The 24,548-nt window shown below is 43.8% G+C and overlaps 2 protein-coding genes across 4 annotated transcripts in view; one reads left to right on the plus strand and one right to left on the minus strand.

Annotated features, from left to right (window-relative positions):
- Positions 1-92: 92 nt before the first annotated feature.
- On the plus strand, positions 93-8,857 carry dync2i2 (dynein 2 intermediate chain 2; the record flags this gene model as incomplete). The annotated part of the gene is made up of 9 exons (XM_080874341.1): positions 93-532; positions 3,040-3,300; positions 3,534-3,643; positions 3,789-3,946; positions 4,482-4,591; positions 4,825-4,992; positions 8,008-8,240; positions 8,337-8,494; positions 8,619-8,857. Exons 1-9 carry the CDS (start codon positions 455-457, stop codon positions 8,855-8,857), a joined length of 1,515 nt encoding a protein of 504 aa, XP_080730467.1. The 5' UTR covers positions 93-454.
- A 95-nt stretch (positions 8,858-8,952) lies between these two features.
- sptan1 (spectrin alpha, non-erythrocytic 1) overlaps positions 8,953-24,548 on the minus strand; it is a 37,778-nt gene continuing 22,182 nt past the window's right edge. For 2 of the 3 annotated variants that reach the window (XM_080874334.1, XM_080874332.1), the window contains 29 exons: positions 23,260-23,351; positions 22,973-23,117; positions 22,714-22,895; positions 22,511-22,610; positions 22,211-22,408; positions 21,987-22,133; positions 21,788-21,891; positions 20,391-20,553; positions 20,117-20,131; positions 19,152-19,283; positions 18,645-18,782; positions 18,455-18,559; positions 18,076-18,284; positions 17,871-17,991; positions 17,318-17,439; positions 17,100-17,232; positions 16,905-17,003; positions 16,640-16,799; positions 15,425-15,501; positions 15,011-15,220; positions 14,600-14,896; positions 14,156-14,268; positions 13,776-13,793; positions 12,455-12,509; positions 10,475-10,671; positions 10,307-10,360; positions 10,082-10,228; positions 9,445-9,592; positions 8,953-9,370 (listed from right to left, as the gene is read on the minus strand). In XM_080874334.1, the coding sequence (XP_080730460.1) occupies positions 9,245-9,370; positions 9,445-9,592; positions 10,082-10,228; positions 10,307-10,360; positions 10,475-10,671; positions 12,455-12,509; positions 13,776-13,793; positions 14,156-14,268; positions 14,600-14,896; positions 15,011-15,220; positions 15,425-15,501; positions 16,640-16,799; positions 16,905-17,003; positions 17,100-17,232; positions 17,318-17,439; positions 17,871-17,991; positions 18,076-18,284; positions 18,455-18,559; positions 18,645-18,782; positions 19,152-19,283; positions 20,117-20,131; positions 20,391-20,553; positions 21,788-21,891; positions 21,987-22,133; positions 22,211-22,408; positions 22,511-22,610; positions 22,714-22,895; positions 22,973-23,117; positions 23,260-23,351 (3,807 nt within the window). In that variant the 3' untranslated portion in view covers positions 8,953-9,244. The remainder of the gene's footprint in view (positions 9,371-9,444; positions 9,593-10,081; positions 10,229-10,306; positions 10,361-10,474; positions 10,672-12,454; positions 12,510-13,775; positions 13,794-14,155; positions 14,269-14,599; positions 14,897-15,010; positions 15,221-15,424; positions 15,502-16,639; positions 16,800-16,904; positions 17,004-17,099; positions 17,233-17,317; positions 17,440-17,870; positions 17,992-18,075; positions 18,285-18,454; positions 18,560-18,644; positions 18,783-19,151; positions 19,284-20,116; positions 20,132-20,390; positions 20,554-21,787; positions 21,892-21,986; positions 22,134-22,210; positions 22,409-22,510; positions 22,611-22,713; positions 22,896-22,972; positions 23,118-23,259; positions 23,352-24,548) is intronic. The other variant, XM_080874333.1, reaches the window with a different exon arrangement.

Raw genomic sequence — 24,548 nt, forward strand, 5'->3', positions numbered from 1 at the left:
AGCTGAGACTGAAGAAATCGCTTAGATGACGAAACGTTTCTCTCACTGCAAACGCCATGTCCAAATGAAGTCGACCTTTTGAGATCATTCGGAGTTCGGTGACAGGCTGATAAACTCCTAGTTTTTATTAAAGGGCGGTGTCTTAGTTTTTTAACAACATACAGACGGGTAATCTTTTAGACTATACACCATTGTTTGTATGTATTTTAAAAGAAATGTAATTATCAACCGCCGCAATAAGTGAACACGGGTTTAACGCTGAAGATGTCCGCTGGTTCACGCCTACAAACACGGAAGTGAATGTGGGATTTATTTCTTGCCTCGCGTGATAATCTCAGTAACCACGGTAACGCCAGCTTTATGTAAAATGGCTCCAAAGGCGTCAAACGGCCCTCGGAGTGCTTAGAGTTTATCTGATCAATGTTAAAATATTTGATAATGCCTTTTTATTAGCATGTTCGCAGACGAAGCCCTGGACACGGTGAGTGTCCAGTCACTGTGGAGGAAGTCTCACGAGGCGGCGCAGGAGTCGGTAAGTTTGGGCAGCACCGAGTCTGCCCCCCACAGAACTCTGTTAGCCTGGACAGCGACGTGCTTGCTGTCTACAGTTGCAGAATATTGGTTGGATCCGAAGCTAACTTTAGCTGATGCAACACATGCGTGTTCAGGTGTTCCTGGGTGGACACATTTGCATTCAGAGGAGAATGCATTGCAAGATGACATCATGAAATATGCAGCATCAAGCAAACAGGGACATTTCATGCAGACTGCACCGACTTAACGTTGATAGAAAACACTTCTTCTTGTTCTTGTAACCTGCCATAGATAATGTTGCATTATCTATGGCAGGTTACATCTATTAAACATGACCACGATTTCAAATGATGAGGGCGGATCACTTATAGACGCATTGAGACACAGTGTTTGCTCTCTGTATATCAGTGGCAGAAGATATCACTGTTTCAGTAAGATCAGGCACACAGCTGTGGCCTTGAGTAATGATAAAGCCCCACCTACCTGGGGTTCAGACCTTCTGTTTGCAAGGGACAGCTAATCAAAACATCATTCTTTTTTAAAATTATTTTAATGCCTTTAAGCTCATCCTGTAATTAAACAGGAAAGTCTTAAATTTCTGAGTGTGGCTTTTTTAAATAACAGGTATTTCCCTGGGCAGCAATAGCTGATACGTGTCTGCTAGGCTCTTTTAACTGTATCTGTGCTGTTCATACCTTTTGGAAAACCCAATTCTCCATCCATCTGCTTATGCAGTTCTGGAGCGGACACACCATGGACTTAGCACACAAACATCTGGTTGACAGTGGCCAAAATGCTAACATTGAGCCTTCAAAATACATTCGAAACCAATGAGTGATTCCACTGTGGCTTTGTCTCTCTTTTATGCATACTGTGGATGAAGCGATGGGCTTGTTACACCCCGGCCTAGGCAACCGGGGTGCAACGTAGAAAAATAAAGATAAAGAAAGTAAAACCACGAAGGCTCTCCACCAAAATCCCAAAACAAAAATATCCCATAACGAAAGTATTTACAACAGACTATGTATTTATAACAAAACACCAAACTATTTACAACGGGGGAGATCGCGACCATGACACACTGAAACACAGGGTTTAAATACATAGAGGGAGCAATCAGGAAAATGGACAACAGGAGGGAAACACAGCTGGGGCAACTCAGAACTGACGAGACAGGGAAACGTAAACTGAAAACACTAAGATAACACAGACTTTCAAAGTAAAACAGGAAACATAACAGTCACGCCAAAAACAACACACCGACAACACCGAAACGTAACAGTTCCCCCCACCCAAAAATCAAACATTTAACACCAAGTGAAAAGTTTGATCCAGACAGACGAAGCCGATGAAGGCTGGAGCGGTCCCACTGACCCTCCAGCAGACGACGAAGGCTGGAGCGGTCTTACGGACCATCCAGCGAAGGCGGATGAAGGCTGGAGCGGTCCCACGGACCCTCCAGCGACGACAAAGGCTGGGGCGGTCCCACGGACCCTCCCCTCAGCGAAGGCAGACAAAGCTGATGAAGGCTGGAGCGGTCCCACTGACCCCCCAGCAGACGACGAAGGCTGGAGCGGTCCCACTGACCCTCCAGCGAAGGCGGATGAAGGCTGGAGCGGTCCCACGGACCCTCCAGCGACGACAAAGGCTGGGGCGGTCCCGCAGACCCTCCCCTCAGCGAAGGCAGATGAAGCTGATGAAGGCTGTAGCGGTCCCACTGACCCTCCAGCAGACGACGAAGGCTGGAGCGGTCCCTCGGACCCTCCAGCGAAGGCGAATGAAGGCTGGAGCGGTCCCACGGACCCTCCAGCAGACGACGAAGGCTGGAGCGGTCCCTCGGACCCTCCAGCGAAGGCGGATGAAGGCTGGAGTGGTCCCACGGACCCTCCAGCGAAGGCGAATGAAGGCTGGAGCGGTCCCACGGACCCTCCAGCAGACGACAAAGGCTGGGGCGGTCCCCGGACCCCCCAGCGAAGGCAATCCCGGACGAGCCCCCATATGTTACACCCCGGCCTAGGCAACCGGAGTGCAACACGAAAAATAAAGATAAAGAAAGTAAAACCACGAAGGCTCTCCACCAAAATCCCAAAACAAAAATATCCCATAACGAAAGTATTTACAACAGACTATGTATTTATAACAAAACACCAAACTATTTACAACGGGGGAGATCGCGACCATGACACACTGAAACACAGGGTTTAAATACATAGAGGGAGCAATCAGGAAAATGGACAACAGGAGGGAAACACAGCTGGGGCAACTCAGAACTGACGAGACAGGGAAACGTAAACTGAAAACACTAAGATAACACAGACTTTCAAAGTAAAACAGGAAACACATAACAGTCACGCCAAAAACAACACACCGACAACACCGAAACGTAACAGGCTAAACCAGGGTTTATAAGATACATAAGGATTATGTTGAACTGTGAATCACATAAGGCATCTCACCTTTCTTGCTTCCTTAGTAAAAAGACCATTATTTTTGCTGGGGTTTCAGAAAGGATGTCAGACTCAGATGTTTCGCAGTGCTGAGTCAGAGGTCCAGGTCATTTCCACTACCATTAGCTCTACTCAGACAGAGCTACAGGAGCAGGCCACAGAGCAGCTCATCCAGCAAAACCAAGATGAACCAGAGCCGCCTGGCTTGAAGGACTTCCTACAGCAGGTTGAAGACATGGTCGTCAGAGAGTTAGTGAAAAATGTCAGGAGCCATGCCTTTGACGGGTTTCAGGCAAGCTGGGAAGACCACAGTCAGCGGGTAAGCAGAACACTCGTTTGTATGTCAGAGAGGGTTTGTCATCTGCTGCAGAAGGAATCTAGAATGGTCATATTACTACCTGATGGTCTTTATCATGAAGTGAAAGTGAAACATTGCACTAAAAAGTTACTTTCAGCTGTCCCGTTATTCACAAGGCATCAGCACAGCAGATCGCTGTTTTGATTTGCCTAAAACCTGTTCACATCTCTGTATGACGGTGTTCCATCTTTCAGGTCTTACTCATCCATTCCCTTCAACATCCCGGCGCTAAAGAGAAAGGCCTGCATGTCACTAGTGTTTCGTGGAGTTGTACTGGCTCAGTCATTGCCTGTGCCTATGGTCGGTATGTGTGTCTGATGTTAATGTATACGATACTAACAGTCCACTTATTATTTCCTGATGTTTTTCTCCAGGTCATAAAAAGTGTAAACTGCTGGAAAAGCTCTGCTGTTATCATTGTGGCTCAGATCTGTGTTTATGGTGGGCAGGATTGACAATGGAGACTGGAGCAATGAGAAGTCATGTGTTTGCACCTGGAACCTGGACCGTCGAGGCCTGCATCACAGTCAGGCGGACCTGGTCATAGATGTTCCTACTGCAGTCACAGCTTTGTGCTGTCATCCCAACCAGCCTTCCCTCATCGCAGGTACAGTGATGCCACCTTCACAGAAATAAATATGCCCTAATAACTCTTTTCCAAAGTATTAAACATAGTATTAAGTGATGGCTTTTTAAGTAATAGTTTAACTACTGCCAGCTTGAAATGTGAGGTGAACTTGATCTTCTTTAATATTCAGAAATTCACGACTCGAAGGGGACATTGTGACCATATTTGAGAATAATCTTTGGTTCAGAGTATTGGTAATATCTGAGCATTGTCTGCTGTCATTGGTGCTCCTTTGTCTTATACTAGGCTCAGCTGTATTGGCCAAAATAAATCTAGCTGTTTTAAATCCTTCAAAGTTAATAAAGCTATCATAAAGCCTCATCCCTATCTTGGTCTGTCTGACCATCTTCATCAGCTGCTACTTGTCTCTTGACTGTTGCTCCTAATCTGGCTGAGAAATCACTGACAGCATGATCGGTGCTGCCTTTCCCAGACTTCACAAAGCTTCTTCTAAGTAGCTATTTTAATAGCTTTAATACTGAATTATTTATTGTGTGTAATGCTGTCGCTGCAGGGGGTCTGTACAGTGGAGAAGTGGTGATTTGGGACACCAGTCGGACTCAAGACTCTGTAGTGGCTCAAACTGGGTTGTCTGCAGACAGCCACAGAGACCCTGTTTACCAGGTAAGAGGAAACAATGCTTTTGGCATTTCTGCTAAACTCTCTTCATCCTGCTGCATGTTGCTTGATCTTACACACTTGAACTTGATCACAGCACTCCAGGATAACCTGAAATAGCATTATTCCAGAGTAAAGTAAATGGTAAATGGACAGGCAGTCTCCCATGCAAATATTAACCAGGCATGACCCTGCTTGGTGGTCTTGCATGAGTGTGAAGGGAGGATTTATGTGTGCAGGTTTCCTGGGTGCCTCTGCAGAAGAAGGGAGAGTTCGGGGTGCTCAGTGCCTGCTCGGGAGGAAGAGTGCTGCTGTGGACGGTTGGTTTTGAGCAAGGCAGTTTTGTCCAGAAAGCCGCCTATGCCGTGCTACAACAGCAGGTTCCCCACAGCAGCAGCCGTTTCAAGGTGAGCTTCAGGCTGAACTCTTCATCTGCAGAAAAACAACACTTTGAAATTCCTGAATGTTATGGTGGTGTGGAGGTGCAACACAATGGAAAAGGTAGGCACAGCATTTTCTGTTTTTGACTGCCAATGTTGGGGGCATTACTCAAAAAATGTCATGTATTACACATTACTTTTCTTAAAAGTAATGCAGCTAAAATTACTTAATTACCTGCTGGAGAAAGCAATTCGTTAAACTAGTCACATTACTTCCTATTTACTTATCACTCATTGCTCATTACTCTTATTACCAGTTAACAATGTAAACCCGAGGCTACAGCCCTACACACCAACACAAATCCCTATCCTAATGAGGATACACATATGATCTTTCTCTTAGTTTTTAGGTATGAACCCAAAAACAACAATTTAGTACAGCATGTTCTACTGTTAGGGTGGCACGGTGGTTAGCACTGCTGCTGCACAGCAAGAAGGTCCTGAGTTCAATTCCACCATCAGGCCGGGGTCTTTCTGTGTGGAGTTTGCATGTTCTCCCCGTGTTTGCGTGGGTTCTCTCCGGGTACTCCGGCTTCCTCCCACCGTCCAAAGACATGCAGCTTGTGGGGATAGGTTAATTGGATAATCCAAATTGCCACTAGGTGTGAGTGTGAATGGTTGTCTGTCCCTGTGTGTTGGCCCTGCGACAGACTGGCGACCTGTCCAGGGTGTACCCCGCCTCTCGCCCTATGACAGCTGGGATAGGCTCCAGCGCCCCCCGCGACCCTGAAAAGAATAAGCGGAAGCGAATGGATGGATGGATGTCCTACTGTTACTGATAAATGTAATGTGATTGTAATTGCACCCAGTACCGGTGACTGGACGGAACCTTGTCACTAAATAGTATTTCCTGTTTGTAGCAGCTAATAAAAGGTTGTTTGGTCTCATTCACAGAAATCTCCACATTTTATACTCCTTCTCTACTTGATCTCAAACTCACCGATGCAGCTGAGAGAATTAACATAAGGGATTATAGTCTTCTCTTTTGTATGGCTATTGTACTGCCACTAGTCATCCTTATTGTGACTGGTTGTATGCTGCCCCTTTTATGTGAACTTGCTCATAGCTAGATTGGGACACCCTGAGTTTACTGTTTGAGTTGATAACCACCTTCATGTATAAGCAAAGACAAAGGGGTACCACTACAAGGCAAGTTCAACACAGTCAGTTTGGCCAGATTTGTAGAAATGAAAGCTGCTCCATCCAAAGTGGGATGGATGGTGTCTCTCTTAACAAGACCAGGTTTTCCCCGTGAGTGTCCCAGTGGGATAAGGGGGACGACTCATCACCCCATCACTGTGGGTGAGGTCACTGAGGCAGTTAAACAAGTCTTTGGCGGCAGGGCCCTTGGGGTGGATGAGGTTAATCCTGAGTTCCTGAAAGCGCTGGATGTTGTAATGATCTGGATATGGAGATCGGGCGGGGGGGGGGGGGGGTGTACTTCTGGATTGGCAGACCCTCTGAGTATTTTGTCTGGCTCATAGCAACGGGCCATTTGATCCTTATACCACTGTTGCAAGAGCTTGGTCCACATTAACAGCAATAAGTTGGACTTGTTCTTAGTGAGTGTTGGACTCCAACAGGGCTACCATTTCTCACAGATTCTGTTCATGATTTTTTGACAAGTGGTGGAAGGCTTCCACTTTGGTGGTCTCAGAATCTTGTCTGCTTTTTGCAGATGATGTTGATTTTTTTGACTTCATCAGGTCGCAGTGGAATGGTTTGCAGCAGGAATCAGAATCAGCACCTCTGATTCTGTGGCCATGGTGCTAAGCCATTAAAGGGTGGAGTGCCCAGGTTAGGGACGAGTTGCTGCCGCAAGTGTCTCGGGGTCTTGCTTACGAGTGAGGGGAAAGGGAAGATCAACAGACGGATTGGGGTTGCGGCTGCAGTGATGAAGAGGGAGCTGAGTATAAGGGCGAAGCGATCTACGTCCACACCATCACTTCTGGTCATGTACTGTGGGTAGTGACTGAAAGAACGAGCTCGCAGATACAAACAACAGAAATTAGCTTTCTTCAAAGGGTGACAGAGTGAGGAGCTCAGCCATCCAAGAGAGGCTCAAAGTAGAGCAATTACTCCACGTCGAAAGGAGTCAGTTGAGGTGGTTTGAGCATCTAACAAGGATGCCTCCTGGGCACCTCCTGGCTGAGTGTTCTGGGCATGTGCCACCCTGAGGAAGCTCCGGGGCAGACCCAGGACACACTGGAGAGACAGCTGGACAGGGAACGCCTCAGTGACGCTATATAAAAAAAAATTGAAATGAATGTTAGCAATAACATTGGAAGGAGGGAATATGGTCTATCCCCTGGATCAGTGTGTTGATTCAGGGGATAGACCATCCTACTACTGAGTAAACATTTTAGATCTTCTTTGTTTTTTTTTTCATGAGGTACCGAGATGTTTCACATGGTTTGGAAATGTTCAGGCAGTAGCATAGCAAAGACCCCACTGGCTGACTTCCTGTTGTTTATATTAATAATATGGCTTCTATCTAAGAGCGCAATAAAAATGAAGAGAATCAGTGAAAATGTGACCCTGAAAAGAGCCAACTGAGTGGTTTTGGTAGAGTGCTTTATAGAATTGAATAGCTCCTTATTGTCATTGTACATGTACAATGAAATTGTGGGTGCTCTGCACCAACTGAAGAGGAATAAAATATAAATGGTAAGACAGCAGGAATAAATAACAAACAGGAGGAATATATAGAAAAAAAGAGAAAGTCACAGGTTGCAAAGTCTTTGGAATGGACTTGGTCTGAGTGGTCTGAGTGATGAGGGTTATTCAAACCATGGTTCAGACTCTAGTCCCTGGCTGACTTGTCACTGCCCACTTACTTAGACGGTCATAGTTTGAGTAATGCAAAAGTCCAGTTCAGGTCATAATACACATAAATTTTTCCAGACACAGAACATAATTCTTCTTGCAGTCCTCTGCTCACCATGCTTCTGTGTAAAAGACAGATTTTTGTGTTGTCCTCAGGCCCGCAGCAACAGCACTGTAGGTATCACGTCAATGGCTCTGTCCCCATGGGATTCTGACACCTTCCTCGTGGGGTCTGAGGGAGGCCTGCTGCTCAGATGCTCCTTCTCTTCTCAAACACTAGCTGCAACAGCCTTTGAGGGCCAGAATGCAACACTAAGAGCCCCGGCAGTCTTCTCATTTAGGCCCCGCAGCGGCCCTGTCCATTCCATACACTGCTCCCCCTTCCACAGGTAAACTTGCAGAACACACACAATAAATTCATTAAAGAGGAGGGGGTTTACTTTTCACATTTGTCATGAGTGACATCTGTCTCATGGTCTTTACAGGAATCTGTTTGTGAGTGGATCAACTGATGGTCTGGTCCACCTTCACTCGCTGCTGCAGGCCAGCCCACTGCTCTCTCTCAGAGTTTCAGACTCTTACATTTTTCAGGTGCAGTGGTCGCCAACCAGGCCACTGGTTTTTGCTGCAGCCACTGGAAAAGGTAGTACACTGATTTCAAATGTACCTGCGTGTGTGGGGTTACAATGAAGAAATGAAGCCTCTTGGAGAAAGCCAACAGTACATCGGCGTGTAAAACAGATTCTTCATGTGTGTAACTTTCCTAGGTGAGGTGCAGATGTTCGACCTGAGCCACAGGTCACTGAGAGCAGCAGCTACAATTGAGCAGGGAGATGCGGACCAAGCTGCAACTTGTTTGGCCTTCAACTGTCAGAAACCTCACCTCTTGGCGGTTGGAAAAACCGATGGGACAGTCAACATTTGGCAGCTGAGTGCCGATTTGATGGAGCAGAGCCCCAGAGAGATCAGCCAGTTGGAGAAAATAGCCAATCAAGTGGCAGAGTGACACAGATTAGCTAGGACAGAGACTGCACCAGCCTGACTCACTGACAACAACTGTGGTTCCAAGTCTGAAAACAGAAATAAATGCAGAACAGCAGATTCCAGTTTTAACCAGTAGCGTTTATTAAAGCACACTGCAAATGTTAAGGTGGTGTTACATCATTGTTGCAAGGTTCTTAAATTTACTGAAAGCACAAGCTAAAATGGCTAAAAACAATCACATTCACTACCATGAGAAGCACAAAGAGTTAGGTCAGAGCGAGATAAATAGAGTACAGAGTTTTGGTATTGGTGAGTATTGCTAGTGCCACGATCATGCAGTTTCAGCTGTGTGTTCATATTGAAGTGTGTGTGGGAAACGCTTCCCGATTGGTCACTGGTGGGGAAAGGATCAGTTGACAAAGAGCGAGCGAGTGAATTCGACAAAGTCGAAAGCTGACGGCAGCTCGCGGCCCTTGCTGTCGAGGTAGGGCTTCATGTGTGACAGACAGTAGTCTGCCTGCTCTTTAGTCAGGTTCTGAAAGAAAGAAGGCAACAATGAGACCACCACTGATAACCTGACACTGACACACTGAGCAGAACATGTCTGACCTGGTAGAGCTCCTCTTTAGTGACGTAGGGTTTGTTTTCAGCGCTGAGGGCTCGGAAGGCGCTCTCGATCTCCTCACTAGACTTGACGTTCTCAGTTTCACGGCTGATCATGAACGCCATGTACTCCTGCAGCGACACGTTTCCATCCCTGCAGACAGTTCTCACAGTCAGGAAACATACTAGCTTTCCTCCTCATAGGAAAGAGCATATGCTACATTTAAATGCTGCTCTAATGAAGAACTTGAAAAGATTTGAGATCCAATAATGATGCCAAAGGAGACAGCGCTGTAAAGCAGAGTTTTCTAATGTGTTTGCATCCTGTTCGTAAGAGTGGTAACATTACAGGTCTTGGAAATTGAAACCTCAGCAGGGGACTGGAGGTCAGCTTGTGCTGGACACTATAATTGGTTAATGTGAAGGTCTGTAACTCCTGCCAAGTTAAACTGGTATCATAAAAATGAAGCAAACATGCACTGAAGGAGACCTGTTCAGCATGTCTGGCAGAGAAGAAAATTAAAACTGCAGTGCAACAATTACAAGAAGGTGAATTTGCAGTGAGTGCGTGCTGTCTTCTAAGACACTGGTAATTAATATGGATTGGATAAATGATCTCTAAACGCCCTGAAATGCAACAGACCTATTGGGATCCACAGTGTCGAGTATGGCCTCAAACTCAGGATCAGGTTCTCCCTCTTCCACCATGGGCAAATCATAGCCCAGTGAGCGGAGACATGACTTGAACTCTTGGTGGTTCAGACGGCCAGACTTCTCTTTGTCAAAGTGTCTACAAAGAAATGGGTGAAGATAAGGATTTTGACCTTGACACAGAAAGACCTAATGCAGTCAGGAGAGAGCCACTTACTTGAACATCATACTGAATTCCTTCAGAGCCTCTTCTGTCACTCCAGTGGTATTTCTGAAAGAGGAAGAATAAAAAGAAACATGCATTTCACGCAGCAACTGTAAAAGCAGTAGAGTGTTTGAGATTCACATCACTTCAGTGACATGCAGTTACTGTTGCACTGTATACCTGGCCTGTATCTGTTGTTCCAGGTTGTGCTGCATCCTCATTCCCAGTTGGTCCAATTGGTCCCACTGCTGGGCCAAGCCAACTGTGCTATGCTCTGTATACTTATTGTCCAAGATCAGTGCCTCTTCCATAGCTGCACCCAAGTCTTCAATCTTCTTCAGCTGGCTGCGCATAGCACGGATCTCCTGGTGCTTACGCTGTGCGCACACACACACACACACACACACACACACACACACACCCTTCAATAAAAGCTGCAAACAACTGTGCGATGCTTAACAATGCATTTCCTTTCTGATTTTAGTCTGTGTTTATTATCAACCTAATTTTGAACAATAAGCATAATTAAGGGGAAACTAACATGCCCATCTTGCTTCAAGACTTGACAGTGAGTGTGCCTCATCATTACCGGAGTGACTAGGAAATCTATATCTAGTGACATCAATGAGTAACTCACAAGGGAAGTTGTGAGTTCATTAGCAGTTAAATAGCTGCTTATTACTTCTGCTTTTCTTTCTTTTCTTTTTAATGATGATTTACCAAATCACCAACAGTGTCAAGGGGCCTTATATTGTAAGGCAGGGGCCTCAAACTCCAGTCCTTGAGGGCTGGTGTCCTGCAACTTTTCCATGTGTCCCTGTTGCAAAACACCTGAATAAAATCAGTAGGTCATTAGCAAGAGTACAGAACTTGACTGCATGCTGAAGTGGCAACCCCTAACACTACTCAAATAAATTTAAGTGTACTTTTATTGCACTGTTCATTCACTCATGAGCTGCTGTAACATGAATCAAATGGCTGAACTGCCACTTGTTGCAACAGGGACACATGGAAAAGTTGCAGGACACCAGGTCTCGAGGACTGGAGTTTGAGACCCCTGTTGTAAAGTGAAGAACGTGTATACAAAGGTGTCGAACTCCAGGCCTCAAGGGCCGGTGTCCCGCAGGTTTTAGATGTGTCCTTGATCCAACACAGCTGATTTAAATGGCTAAATTACCTCTTCAACATGTCTTGAAGTTCTCCAGAAGCCTGGTAATAAACTAATCATTTGATTCAGGTGTGTTGACCCAGGGTCTAAAACCTGCAGGACACCGGCCCTTGAGGCCTGGGATTCGACACCCCTGCTGTAATAATAGTAAGAAAACCCCAAAAATCAAACAACCTATCCATGAGCGCTTTGTGACAGTGGGAAGAAGAAAAACTCCTTTTTAACAGGAAGAAACTTCAGGCAGAACCAGAACAGAAATTTTTAGGGTAGAATGGTATTAAGCCCTTGCATTTAAAAGTTGAGAAAACATTTTAATCGCTAACCTGTCAATTTATTCAAAGGCTCTAGTGTTGGCATCAGCAAATCAAATCATGTCATGAAAGTATCCTGTATGGCATCAAAACAAAGGGGAACTTCATCACTGTGGTGAATAATAGCCCAGTTGTATACAAACTAACTTGGTCACAGTTTCTTCCATGGTGTGTATTTGTCCCGTCTTCCTCCCCTTGCCCCCAATTGGTGGCGGCAGATGGGCGCCCCTTCCTGAGCCCGATTCTGCCAAAGGTTATTTCCAGTTAAAAGGAAGCTTTTCTTTCCCCCTGTTGGTCGTATAATTGTTGGGATTTTCTCTGTATTATTGTAGGGTCTCTAACTTAAAATATAAAGCGCATTGAGACGATTGCTGTTGTGATTTAGTGCACTATATAAAAATTTGAATTGATCATGGATGTAAGAGTCTAGAAGAACGGAGTGTAAAATGCGATTTGTACTTTAAAATGCTTTGAGTGGTCAGTACATTACAAGCAAAGTAACAGATCAACATTTCAGCTGGGCAGTGCATACCATCACCCCATACAAAGTGAAGCCTGAAACGTATAGGTATATATCCCCTCTGCCTTGGGCCATGGTCTGTCGTCATACTGTGTGAAGACAGCCTTGAACCCCTCACACTTATCCCTTGATGTGACTTTAACAGTAAAAGTAGTATTTACCTTGGTGGCCTCCAGTTGGGATTCAAGGGTACCAGACTCTTCCACCATACATGACCTGACAGCAACAAGGAGTTATTATAAAAGCAGAAACAGATAATGTTTGGAATCAATCTCACACACACTCTGTTAATAGGATTAGACACACTCTTCTACACCCAGTGTTCCCACAAAAACCACTCTAAATGATGCACCAAACAGTGTTTGCAGATCCAAATAATTCAGCGTCTTTAATGTATAATTTGGGCCGTCACCTCTAAGATCAAACTGTTTTCCTCCCATTTGAAAGTTGAGCGTTTTTATGCTGACTTAACTGCCACATAGAAGAGCAGCTTTCATAATATAAATTTAATGATAATCCAAACCATGCAAAGAGGAGTGAAAACTGCAGCGGATCATCAGTTTTCTGTTACAGGGAATGATGTGGGCCCTAAAGTCACTGCATGTTTGTGTGAATATACATTCATCAGCCACAACACATTAAAATCAAAGACTAACTATGAGGTAATTCTTGCATTGATGTTTCACTTTCTTACTTTGACAGTGCCAATGTAGAAGACCAAGAACCTCTGAAACTATTCAGAGACGAAAATGGTTCGTGCTTCCAGGTAAACGTGTATATTTCTGCTGTAAAATTGGTAGTCTGTGGAAGCAGACTCAAGTGGCCATTAGAGGAACTACACTTTTTGGCTCTTCCATCGTTGTTTCGTTTTTTGTAGCTCCAGAGTTTGGTGTAGATTGACTGCACTGCTAGACATCACAATACGCTCACAGATTGGCCCTATTCATCCTCCACTGACAGCTCATCTGTCTAATTATAAAAAGGTGCCGCATGTGTGAGCAGGCATTTTAATTTGTAGCAGATTATGGATTCAAACTGTTTGCAGTTTCCTTACCTGTCGTACACGGGAACAGACTACTGCTTGAAAGCAGAGCTGCCTGGTGCTTAAAGTTCAAGGACTGAGTGAGGAGTGTTAGTGGAGTAGCTAGGTGCTGCTGAGCACACCAGGGCTCAGTGTGCTATTCTTTTAAACCTAAGTGCATGAGGTCACAGCCCTAAGAGAAAGCCCCAGAAACAAGAGCAATCCTTGAAAGAGGTTGGCCTCCCAGAAAGATTATCAGCAATTTGTTACTGATAGACACTGATATGCTATTCAGAAGAGGATGGGGCAGGAAGAACTAGAGATTAGACAGCACACAAAAACATGGAAGGAGATCATTTCTAAACATCACCCACCTTTGAGATCAAGATTTACTTTCACATCCTACATCACTTTCACACCCACACACACTTAATCATAATAAAAGTTTAAGTGATATTAACCCATCCAGAAGATATGTCCTGATTAGCACAGTGATCCCAAGCAGCGACGAGGAAGGAGGGACAAAGAGAGAGAGAAATACACGTTAACAACATGAGATGACAATACAGCATCACACTTGCTTACTTGCCAACGTACCACAGCTCGACTTTGCTTTGTGTAAATCTACCTAATATTACCTCAGCACAAACACAGACATGCAACAATGCAGAGAGCACCTTTACACAAACTTCAGTCACTAGCAGCGTTTCAAATCATGCAACTGAGTCAGCCTGTCTTCTAAAACCACAAGATTACTGAACACTTCTGATAAAGCAGCCTGAGCCACACAGCACAAACGCCACATGAATCACAGGGTCAGCTGGATAAGCACATCCTTTACCTGGTCTCCTGTAGCCACTGGTGGAAGGCGTTGGCGTGCTGCGCGAACTCCTGACGCAGCTTGTCGTTTTCCTCCTGCCTCCTCTGCTCCTTCTGCAGCTCTAGCTCACGCTCCTACACACATTTACGGAGAATGCAACAGTTAAACTGAACTGAAGGCACACAAATCTACACTACACCACCACTTCACATCTTTGCATGTGTACAAAGATGCGAAGCAATGATGGTTCAGACATAAATTAAGAAATGGCAGACTGAGCTGGGTTAAAGAGGAAGATAAGGCAGATAGTTTGTATATTGTAGAATATTTCCAATAAACAGAAAAGTATAAAGTTTTCTGGTAAGAAACGATATGCACGTGGAGAGATGTCATTGGAAAAGCCAACAGAAGAAGTGCAGAAGTGCATTTGTGAATGTAAGGAGTACATATTCTATCACGGAGAACCTTGATGATCTTCTGCAGGTTCCTCCAGGTCTCCTCCAGGGCCTCCATGGTGAACCAGGTGTAGGGATTGGACACCACCTGGTAGCTCTTGATCTGTTGGTCCAGTTCTGCCAGTTGGTTAAAGTCGGCTTGAGCTGAGCTCAGTGAGGAACGGAAAGCCTCGTGGGCTTCACGCAGGGCTTTGATCTCCTCCAGAGAGTTGCACCTCACAGGGTCTGTCAAATCCTCCTCAGCATTCTCAAACCAGCTGTTAAAGGCTGACGCCTTTTTAGCAAATGTCAAGAACAAGTCTTCGACCTAGAGAAGGAGGAGAGAAGACAGGATCCTTAAAATGAGTCAAACTTTAAGATAAGTCCTTCGGGATTGATAAAATGCTCCGATTTGAGAGGGGAACTTAAAACATTTATTTACCTTTCTGAAATGTTCCTGGGCTTCCAGAAGCTTCTTCTTGCGTGAAGCAGAGTTCGACAGTAGCTGATTCCAGCGTTTCATTAGGGAAGCGTGACGAGCTTCGATGGCTTTTGACTGGACGTGTTTGGCAGCCAGCAGCTGGTCTTTCAGAGTTGTAATATTGGTGATGCCCTCCTGCTGGAAGGCCTGCAGGCCAGCATCAAACGTCTCCTGTACATAGAGATACAAAAAGATCAGGATTGCACTAGTCTAGGATGTATGTTGTTTCCATCTGCAGTGTTATAGAATTGATGGCAATCTGCTCATCCAAATCCATATATGAAATACAAATGACAAACAGCGAGGCCCAGCACAGAGCAAAACAACAAAATGGTGTGGATGGAAAACAGGGAACTTTTCTGGGTGAGGGCGGACCTGTTTGGTAAGCAGCGTTTGCACAGAGGACAGGTCTCTGCCATAGTCGTCAGTCTTCAGGCTGTTTTCTTTCTCACCTAAACACAAAGTGCAAGTTATAAATTATGGTAACGCAGGAAACTACAGAATGCATTTCCTAAAGAAAAATAATTCCTGAAGCTTTGGTGAAAAAAAAAAAAGTTGAATGAGCTGAAATAGACCAAATCATCACCTGAAAGCCAAAGTTCAGAACTGTTGAAAGCCCAAGTTCACACAGAAGTGGCTGAATAACTTTAAAATGTACATTAGAAAAATACTGACAGGTAAATGACTTCACTTCTAATCATCGGGTTAGAAAAGTTAATTCTAAAATTCATGAACCGCCTCCAACTGGCCAGATTTGAACCAGCTGTCTGCTGAAGACAAATCCACCAATGAAAAATAGCCCTGAAGTTCATGTGCCAATCAGAATGCTCTATCATTCCCATAAACTGAAAATGGAGCCAACAGCTTTCGGTTAGACAGCAGTAACTACTGACATACTGTTACTCTGTGACAAATCCCTGTCAAATCTGCCTCAGTGCACCTGCTGAAAAACTGCTTCTAAATTCAAGACCACAACTCCTATCAAGGTGAAAGTCTCAAGGACTTGTTCTACAAAACAGTGTTTTTTTAATATTCCTGGTGTCAAAAATGTGGTTAAAAAGTGCTGCTGAGAGAAACTACTTACTGAAAATACAATAGATCTCTATCAGTCGGTTAGAAATTACGGCTACTCCCTTCACTTGGATCCACACAGTTCAAAAAGTTTAAAAAGTTATAACTTCTAGGAAAGAATCGTTGGAAAGTGGGCAGTGGTGGCCATGTTTTGAGGCTAAACGACTGCTATAGAGTGAACGCTGGACACAGCAGCAGTTGAAAGAAAGTTTTTAGATTAATTTTTATCATTTCTGAAACTCGAGCAGTTGAAACAGCCAACATGCCATCCCATACACACCCATTGTAAACTCGGGTGACAAAAAGCATGAAACTAAAACTGTAACTGAAGAAAAAATATGAAAGATATTGTTTAATCAGGATTAACACTAATAAACTGAGTACAATGACTATCATCTCTTATTAAACACTTATGGAAGGTGTACACTAAAAGTAGAACTATACTGGCATCTATATAGTACTTTGCCACATATTCACGATAGACTTTTATAGAAGAGACTGAACAAACTGTTATTGTACCGATCCAGGATTCCACAACGTCGGCTTTCCAGTTGAACTGCAGGAAGGCAGAGTTTTCGTCCAGCTTGGCCTTCCTCTGTGCTGCAGCCCTCTCCAGCTCAGACACTTTTCCTCGCAGAGCTGACATCTTGGCACTGATGTTGTCCACATGATGATTGTTCTGTTGCAAATACACAAAAGCCATGTTGGGAACTTTTCTTTCAGCTCTACTGCTTGATATAGTTGCAAAACAGTGTTTTTACTCGGTATGGAGCAGAGCAGGTACCTTCTTGATGAGCTCCTCTCCGTTAGCACACACATCATTCACTCTGTCTCTGTGTACAGTGAAATCAGTCTCAAATGCTTCATGCTTTTTCAGTAAACCCTGTTAAAAACAACAATTTTCAGTTATAATCAGTAAAACCCATCAACAAGCCTCATTTCAGGATCTGTTATGCAACATAGTGTAACAATGAAGCACCTGCACAGCAGCAAGCGTGTCTCCGTAGTCCTCACTTCCCACTAGATTCAACTTCTCATTAATCCAGGCTTCTTCTTCTTCCACATTCGCCACAAACTGCTGGTACTCCAACGATTCCTCAAGCCTCTTTCCTCTGGGACCACAAACACAGACAAAAGCAGATGTGTAAGAGTGTGTGTGTGTGAGTTGGGTGAATCTGTGTAACCCAGGGAGCCCACCTCGCTCCAGATAAGTCCTTAAGTTCTTTCCAGTGGTCAACAAACTGGGCGAGCCTCTGCTGGATCTCCTCCTGGCCAATAGTGTTGTCATCTGACAACTTCTTCCCAGTGTCCAGCACAGACTTGGAACACACACAACACAGATCCAATCAGCCATTCTACAAGAATTTTACAGCATAATCGACAAATTCACAATGTGGCAATTTAGAGTAAACCCTTCAGAGTTTAACTACATGTCTTTGAACTGTGGGAGGAAGCTGGAGTACCCGGATAGAACCACGCAAACATGGGGAGAACATGCAAACTCGGGACCTTCTTGCTGTGAGGCAACAGTGCTAACTACCGTACCACCCATCTAGCCATAACCTAGCCTTGGATCATTTCCCCCTGTGGAAGGGACTAAAACAGATTTAAAAGGAAATAAAAAAATGTCAGCTGGTTTCATATTTTGAAAAGAAAATATGAAACCAGCGGTACTGTATAATATCTGGATCGCTTAATTTTCCTTAGGCTAAGTAGAAAAATCTTAAAGAATGAATATGACAAATTCTACCTGGATGGCTGGCTCGTGGGCTCCAAGCTCAGCCTCCAGCCTCTTGTGTTTCTTCCTCAGATTCTGTACTCCTGTCAAATCACGTCCATAGTCCTCCGAACTCACAAGTAGCTTTTTCTCTCTGTGTGGGACACCGGCAGAATTTCACATGTTTAAGTGGAGATTCTCCTCATAGAAATAATATGAACATAGGGCACTTTCTCACTTGATCCAAGACTCTTCATCATCCAGGTCTCTGAAAAACTGGTGCAGGCGGTGGGATTCGTTTAGTTTAGCACGACGGCTGGCTGCCATATTCTTGATTTTAGCGAAGCGGCCGTTGACAGCATCACGCTTGTCCTTCACCTGAGTAGTATCGAAAGCATTGCTGGCCATCAGGCTGTCGGCCTGGCCGTTCAGATCCTTCAGACGATCCTGCAAGCAGAAAAAATACGGTGAGAGAACTTCACTATATTTTAGACAACTTGCGTTTGGAATTACTGATTTATTACAGTAGCAGAATACCCAGTCAGAGGGAGGCTTTACTTTAGTATGTATTGCGTAGAGAATGATATACATTTATATAAAAAAAATGAGCTGTGTACCTCATGGGCAGAAATATCAGCCTCCAGCAGCTGGTGTTTCTTCAGCAGATTGTTGACTGAAGCCAGATCCTTTCCATAATCCTCTGAGGCAAGAAGGGCTTCCACCTGAGAAACAACACCATGCATCCGTCTTTGAGATCATCTGCTTTCTGTTAGTACCAGTGTTTATAGTCGGCAAGCAGATTGTTACCTCAGAGAGCCAGAAGTCAAAGTCCTTGATGCCAGTATTGAAGTTCTGCTGCTTGTTGGCCTCTTTGAGTTTCTGGCTCTTTTCTGCAGATTTGTTGACGAGGAACTGCCACTGTTCATCCAAAGCACTGAGACGTGCCTGCGCAACAGACAGGTACAGCTTATAGGTTTGTACATCAGATCTCCGTTTTTTGACATAAAATGATGCTGCCATGTATGTTCTGTTCAGAGAAGTGGAAATCTATGTGAGGGATCGGCTTCACATTCATTAAAAAACAAAAACAAATGATTATTTTCAATATTCAATATGTTTTTTCTGTTCTCTAACCCTTATTTGCACAGGACATTTTCTTGTTCACTGTAAAATCTGGTGAAATAAAATGGTCAGCATCATGCTTCTTAAACACGTTCTACCGATAGTCTTCATTTTGGTCACTATAGTCATGACATTCATGTATAGGTGCTGACAGGTGAAATGTTCCACAGTATGCACACTTGATAAATGCACCTTGACTGCATCCTCGCTGCCGGCACAGGCTCCTCTCTGGATCAGGGCGTTGCCTGTGTCAATGACTCCACGAATTCTGTCTGCATTGGCGTGCAGCTCGGCCTCAAACGCCTGATGTTTCTGATGCTTACTCTGATGGTGGACACAGATGGGGAAAGAACCACGACATTAGAACTACATCATCCTTATTAACGGTGGAAATATTTACAGCTCACAGCTTCACAAAGTCATTTAACGCAGCAATGCTTTCATACTTACATTCAATGCAAAAGCCAAAATTAAAGCCAACGAACTGATATGCAGTCGATATTAACGTCAGATGTAAATTAGTTTATATAATTATTGTAACGGAAACACTTTAATGTACAAGGACACAAAAAAACCTAAAAGCAACTATGACAGGCAATGTTTCAAGACACTGACGGACACATAAAACAAATGAGTAAACAACACAAAATGGCAGCAATGTCTGCAACGGACCTGACTTTAAGGAAATATAGAGGGGGAGGAGTCGCTACAAAGTTGCTTCTTGTTTATATCCATCCGTTTCCTTTACAGCTGCTCTGAAGAGATGCAATGGCACCAGTGGAAAATTCCACAGCTATCAGTATGTAGTGCTATCTAATCATTACTCTAATCAGTTTGAGTCTGGATTTAAACATCTGAAGCAAGCTTAAAGTAGCTCCTCAACCAAGAAATCAACATAAAAATGGAAGTCACACCCACCAACCAGCAGTCTTTGATAAACTAACCTGGGATAAAGTACAAAATTAACACAGAATTAAAGAAGAATGAATGAGTTGAATTGAAACTCAAGTGAAAAGAAGCTGGCACTCAACAGTGCTGGATGAGGACGGTTGGAATGCTTATCACGCTCTATTGTGTCTACACACATAGCACAGACATAGACACACAGCAGATATTCTGCTTGCTTGTTAGTCAGCTGACACACTACTCAGACTTACCAGCAGCTTGGACAGCTATAAAAACAAAATAAGAGTGAGAGAAAGATTCAGTCTTACTGCAGACAGGGCACTGGAAGGGATCAGGTAAAGAGTATCAACAAGGCAAAACAGACAAACAATGTTTATATTTGGATTAGCCTCTTGCCTTAGAACGTAAGTAAATTATCTCATATTTCTTCACTAAATCCATATGTGAGACGTACATTCCCATTTAAAACTCGTTCTGTATGTGCAGCAGAGCTTCAGCTCCGAGTCGGGTTTCCCAAGTGCGTACCTGGATGTTGGTGGGATCCTTGTAAGACTCATCAGTTGCAGTCTGCAGTTTCTCACTGATCCAAGCCTCAATTTCATCCACATCACGACTAAACTGCTGCAGGGTCTGGGATTCACCCAGCTTGGAGCGCTTTTCGATCATCTGTGCCTTCAGCCGGCGCCACCTTTCAAACATCATTAAATTAGCTTTTAAAGGCAAGCTCAAACACAGCACACAAACATTTTACAGAATCCGCCACGGGTTTGTTTGGCAGATTCTTGATGCTTTGGGAGATCTCATGTATGATTTTTCCCCCAAAACGTTTATGATATGTGAACAAAGAAAATGTAGCTTTTCTTATCACCTCATCATAAGTAATGGTACAATTCAAGATGACATTAAGAAAATAACGTACTCGAGAATTTTAAGATGTAGGGAGTAATGAGAATATCGTTCTTCAGACGAGTTCCCACTGTTAGAAGACTATATAATTTAAGTTATGATATGTACACAGTGTATAAACTGCAAAGCTGTAGTGGTCGTTCTGTCATAACAATGAATTAGCTCATAAAATCAAGTTTTTTGTGTTCATTAGAAAGTGAGAATATTCAACTCGGAGGCCTCTATTTCCATTTCCATTCCAAAGCTGACCGATTTGTTTGTGTCGCCATTTCTTAAATCAGTTTGAGGGGATGAAAAAAATAAAATAAAATAAGGCAATGCATTATCTTTAGGGCATTTTCATCTGTTGTGCCATTAGTGTAGGTGTTTTCATATGGAAAGTCCACTGACACCTCCACAAATGTCCTTCAAAAATCCTTGGGACCCTTGACTGTGAGTAGGTCAAATACTGGTTTCACTTCAGCGCTTCGTCTGTTGTAACTGCACTCTTCTTTGCAGGTGGCTGAAGGACTACCACCAGCACAAGCAAGAATAGACCACAGAACCTTGGTTGTAAATATGTTACAACAGTTACAAAATGTAGACAATGGCCCACAGAGCTGTGTGTAGGCTCTGCATAGGATAACACACAACCGTGCTCATCTCCTGACACAATGCAACTGGAAGTTATTTATCATAGCAGAGACTTTTCTTTTTTAACCATGGAAAGTCCTTTTGTTTTCTATGGGAGTTTAGGTCTTGTTCTGTTGCACAGCACACCTGTGTGTTATTGCTTCCTCATTATTTAGAAACTCCAAATGCTTTTTCTCAGGTGCGTCTTATTTTTTTATTTCTATTTCGCGGCGTCACTAACATATGTGCGTTTTGAATTAAGCTCCCCTTTTGTAGTGCAAGCAACAACTTCCAAATGCAAATGCAACTGTCCACAAAACTACTTTATCACACAACTTGAGCATCTGTAGATAAACAAAATTAGGATTGTGTCAGTGATCAAGTTTAACAACCACGTTTTCTACCTGTCAAGAACTTCATTGCGGCGGTTAAGAATCTCAGGTTTGGCGTAATGGTCGGCTCCAATCAACTGGTCAGCAAAAGACTGCAAAGCAGCAATCTTCTCCTCCTGTAAATCAAGCCAGGATTTAATGATCAAGACAAAAGAGGGTAATAGCAGTCGGTTTTCAAAGCTTTCACGGAGCAACGAAATGCCTCACTGACCTGAACATTGATGGCCTTGTCAAAGTCTTCATGTTTCTTAATGAGGGCCTCGACACTGTCCAGGGAGTCACCCTTGTCATCACTGGCGAGGAAGGCTTCACGAGCTGCCATCCAGTTCTCAGCCTGCTCACAGTCTCTGTTAAAAAGCTGTGGATGGGCAAACAACCTTCAGTGGCTGAAATATGGTCTTTAACTGTCTGCTTCATGTCCAAGGATGTCATTACCTGGAGTTCTAGGCACTGATCCAACATCATGCGGCGCTGCACCCAGGCCTTCTCCAGATCAGCGCGCTCACGGTCTAAAGCCTCGAGTTTTTGCTGAATCTCAGGACTAGCATAGTGGCCTCGAGCCAGCAGCTGCTGTCCGAACTGTTCAAACGCCTGGAAAGTACCAGCCCGAGCATCAATCTCTGTACGGTGTTCCTGGAGAGAGAAAAACAAACAAGAAAGAAGACAGAGTTAGAGTTAAGCAATAACTTATATTGGAAAACACGCAAAGAAAGAACAAGACTAAATATTTGATACCTGGTGTCTTTCTAAAAGGGCCTCGGCTCCAGTCACATCCTTAGCCAGCTCCTCTGAGGACACTAATCCTCGGATGCCATTGATCCAGGACATGAGATCTCTATGCACAGTAAAGAATTGCAGTCAGTCAAAACCCTGCATATCTCTAAGACATTTCCTCAAAAAATGTTAAACATTTTTGGATCCAGCAGTCCCGCCCCCACCTGAAGTCAGAGAGGAAACGCTGCAGGTCATGGGAATTGCCAAGCTTGTCTTTGCGCTGGTCAGCACGTCCCACCAGGCTGCTCCAGGCAGTGTTCAGCTCTGTGCATTTCTCCTGGATGTCATCCACCGCTTCAGGGTGAGACTGGATCAAGCGCTCTGCTGTCTCTCCAAGAGAGTTAACCTAAGTAGAGAAATGGGAAAATTAATAAAAAATAAATACAAGATTTCAGGCTTAAAATTACTAAAAGTAAATCTGACCTTATCCCCCAGGGCAGCCAGGTCCCTCTCAAAGCCCTCGTGTTTGCGCTGCAAAGCCTGGACACTGGCCAAGTCGTGACCGTAGTTGTCAGTGTTCAAGGCCTGGTTCTTCTCCTCAATCCACTCTTTAGTCTCATCAGCATCCCTTAGGACACACAACACAACTCAAGTTAATTGTTGTAGCTGACAAAATGTTCCAAAAGCCTGTTTCTCTAATAAATAACACAAAGCAGAGAGTGAACTCGATGACTGATGATCACAGGCGATATCCCACTTTGGATTTGTACCTGTGGAAGCGCTGCACCTCATGTGCACTGCCCAGCATGTTGCTCCTTTCTTCAGCCAGCTGTTGCAGGGATCGCCAGCGGTTGTTCAGCTCCTGCACATAGCATACAATATGAAACAGCACTCATCCCACACACTGCTCCCTGTGTCTGGAGCATGTTTTTCTGACATTAGTGGTAACATTTGAGATGAGTTGCAGTATACCAATTGAAATGAGCATACGCTAAACAAGAGGCGCTTTCAGACTCACTGGGAGCACAACTCTAAGTGCTTTTTATTTTGGATTTGCAATAAAATAGGAAAACCAATGTGGCACAACAGGTTGCAGTTGGCCCTACAACAAGAAGGAGCATGCTGTGTGTTTATTGTGCTTTATGGGTTTGATGACGACAGGCCTGAAAAGGAAGTTCAATCCATGTTTGGTTTGGTTGTAAGTTAATGATGTTATCCACTTATTGTGACACGTGTTAAGCAGACTGCTTTATAAACAACTTTTGTGGTCTCACTTCCTTGTAATGCTTTTTCAGCTTCTTCCATTTCTACAATACTTTTTCTTTTATGTGGATGACAATCATAGCCAAAAAATAAATAAAAATACCTGCAGCTGTCAGCCTCCTAGTACATGCACCTATGGTATTAATTTAAGAACCCTACGTCACAACTATGATCCTCGAGTTATTGCATTCACAAACTTCGGGGTCAACATTGCCCCACCTCTCACCGGGGTGACGACAACAACGCACGTAACGAGAAGAAAAGACTTAGCTTTGATGAGTCAAAATTGTTAATTCTTCCTATTTCGTTTAATATTTTGACTGGATTTTAGGTCAAACTATTAAAAAGTAGTATGGCAACTCTCAATATAAGGTACGAAGAGACGTAGATTCAAGTAAAGGAGGAAATCTTTAGATTTATTTTTGTTTTTCAGCCTATAGTAGACAGCAAAAAAGTTGCCAAGAGCATCTCGATGTTAGGCATTCATTTTCATCCACATAATAAAAAACAGCGTTCATTCAAAATTATGTTTTAAATATATTTGTATATTTATATACTAACTAACTATGGTGGCCTTCATAGAAATAGCTACAAATCTTAAACAGTTATTCTGTTTCTATTCTGCTTCAATTCAAAGTCTGGACTTCAATCACATCTTGAGTAAAGGTAAGTTAAAATCCTCCGAGGTGAAAGAAAAGGGGAACTTCCTACAATAGTTTTAGGACCTGAGCTCCTGCAGTCTGAAAGCGCCTAACTAAGCCACGTTTCCACAACACCCTCAGTGCTTCTGCGGCAG

The sequence above is a fragment of the Rhamphochromis sp. 'chilingali' genome (genome assembly GCF_963969265.1).
Source record: "Rhamphochromis sp. 'chilingali' genome assembly, chromosome: 2".
In the NCBI taxonomy this organism is placed as follows: domain Eukaryota; kingdom Metazoa; phylum Chordata; class Actinopteri; order Cichliformes; family Cichlidae; genus Rhamphochromis; species Rhamphochromis sp. 'chilingali'.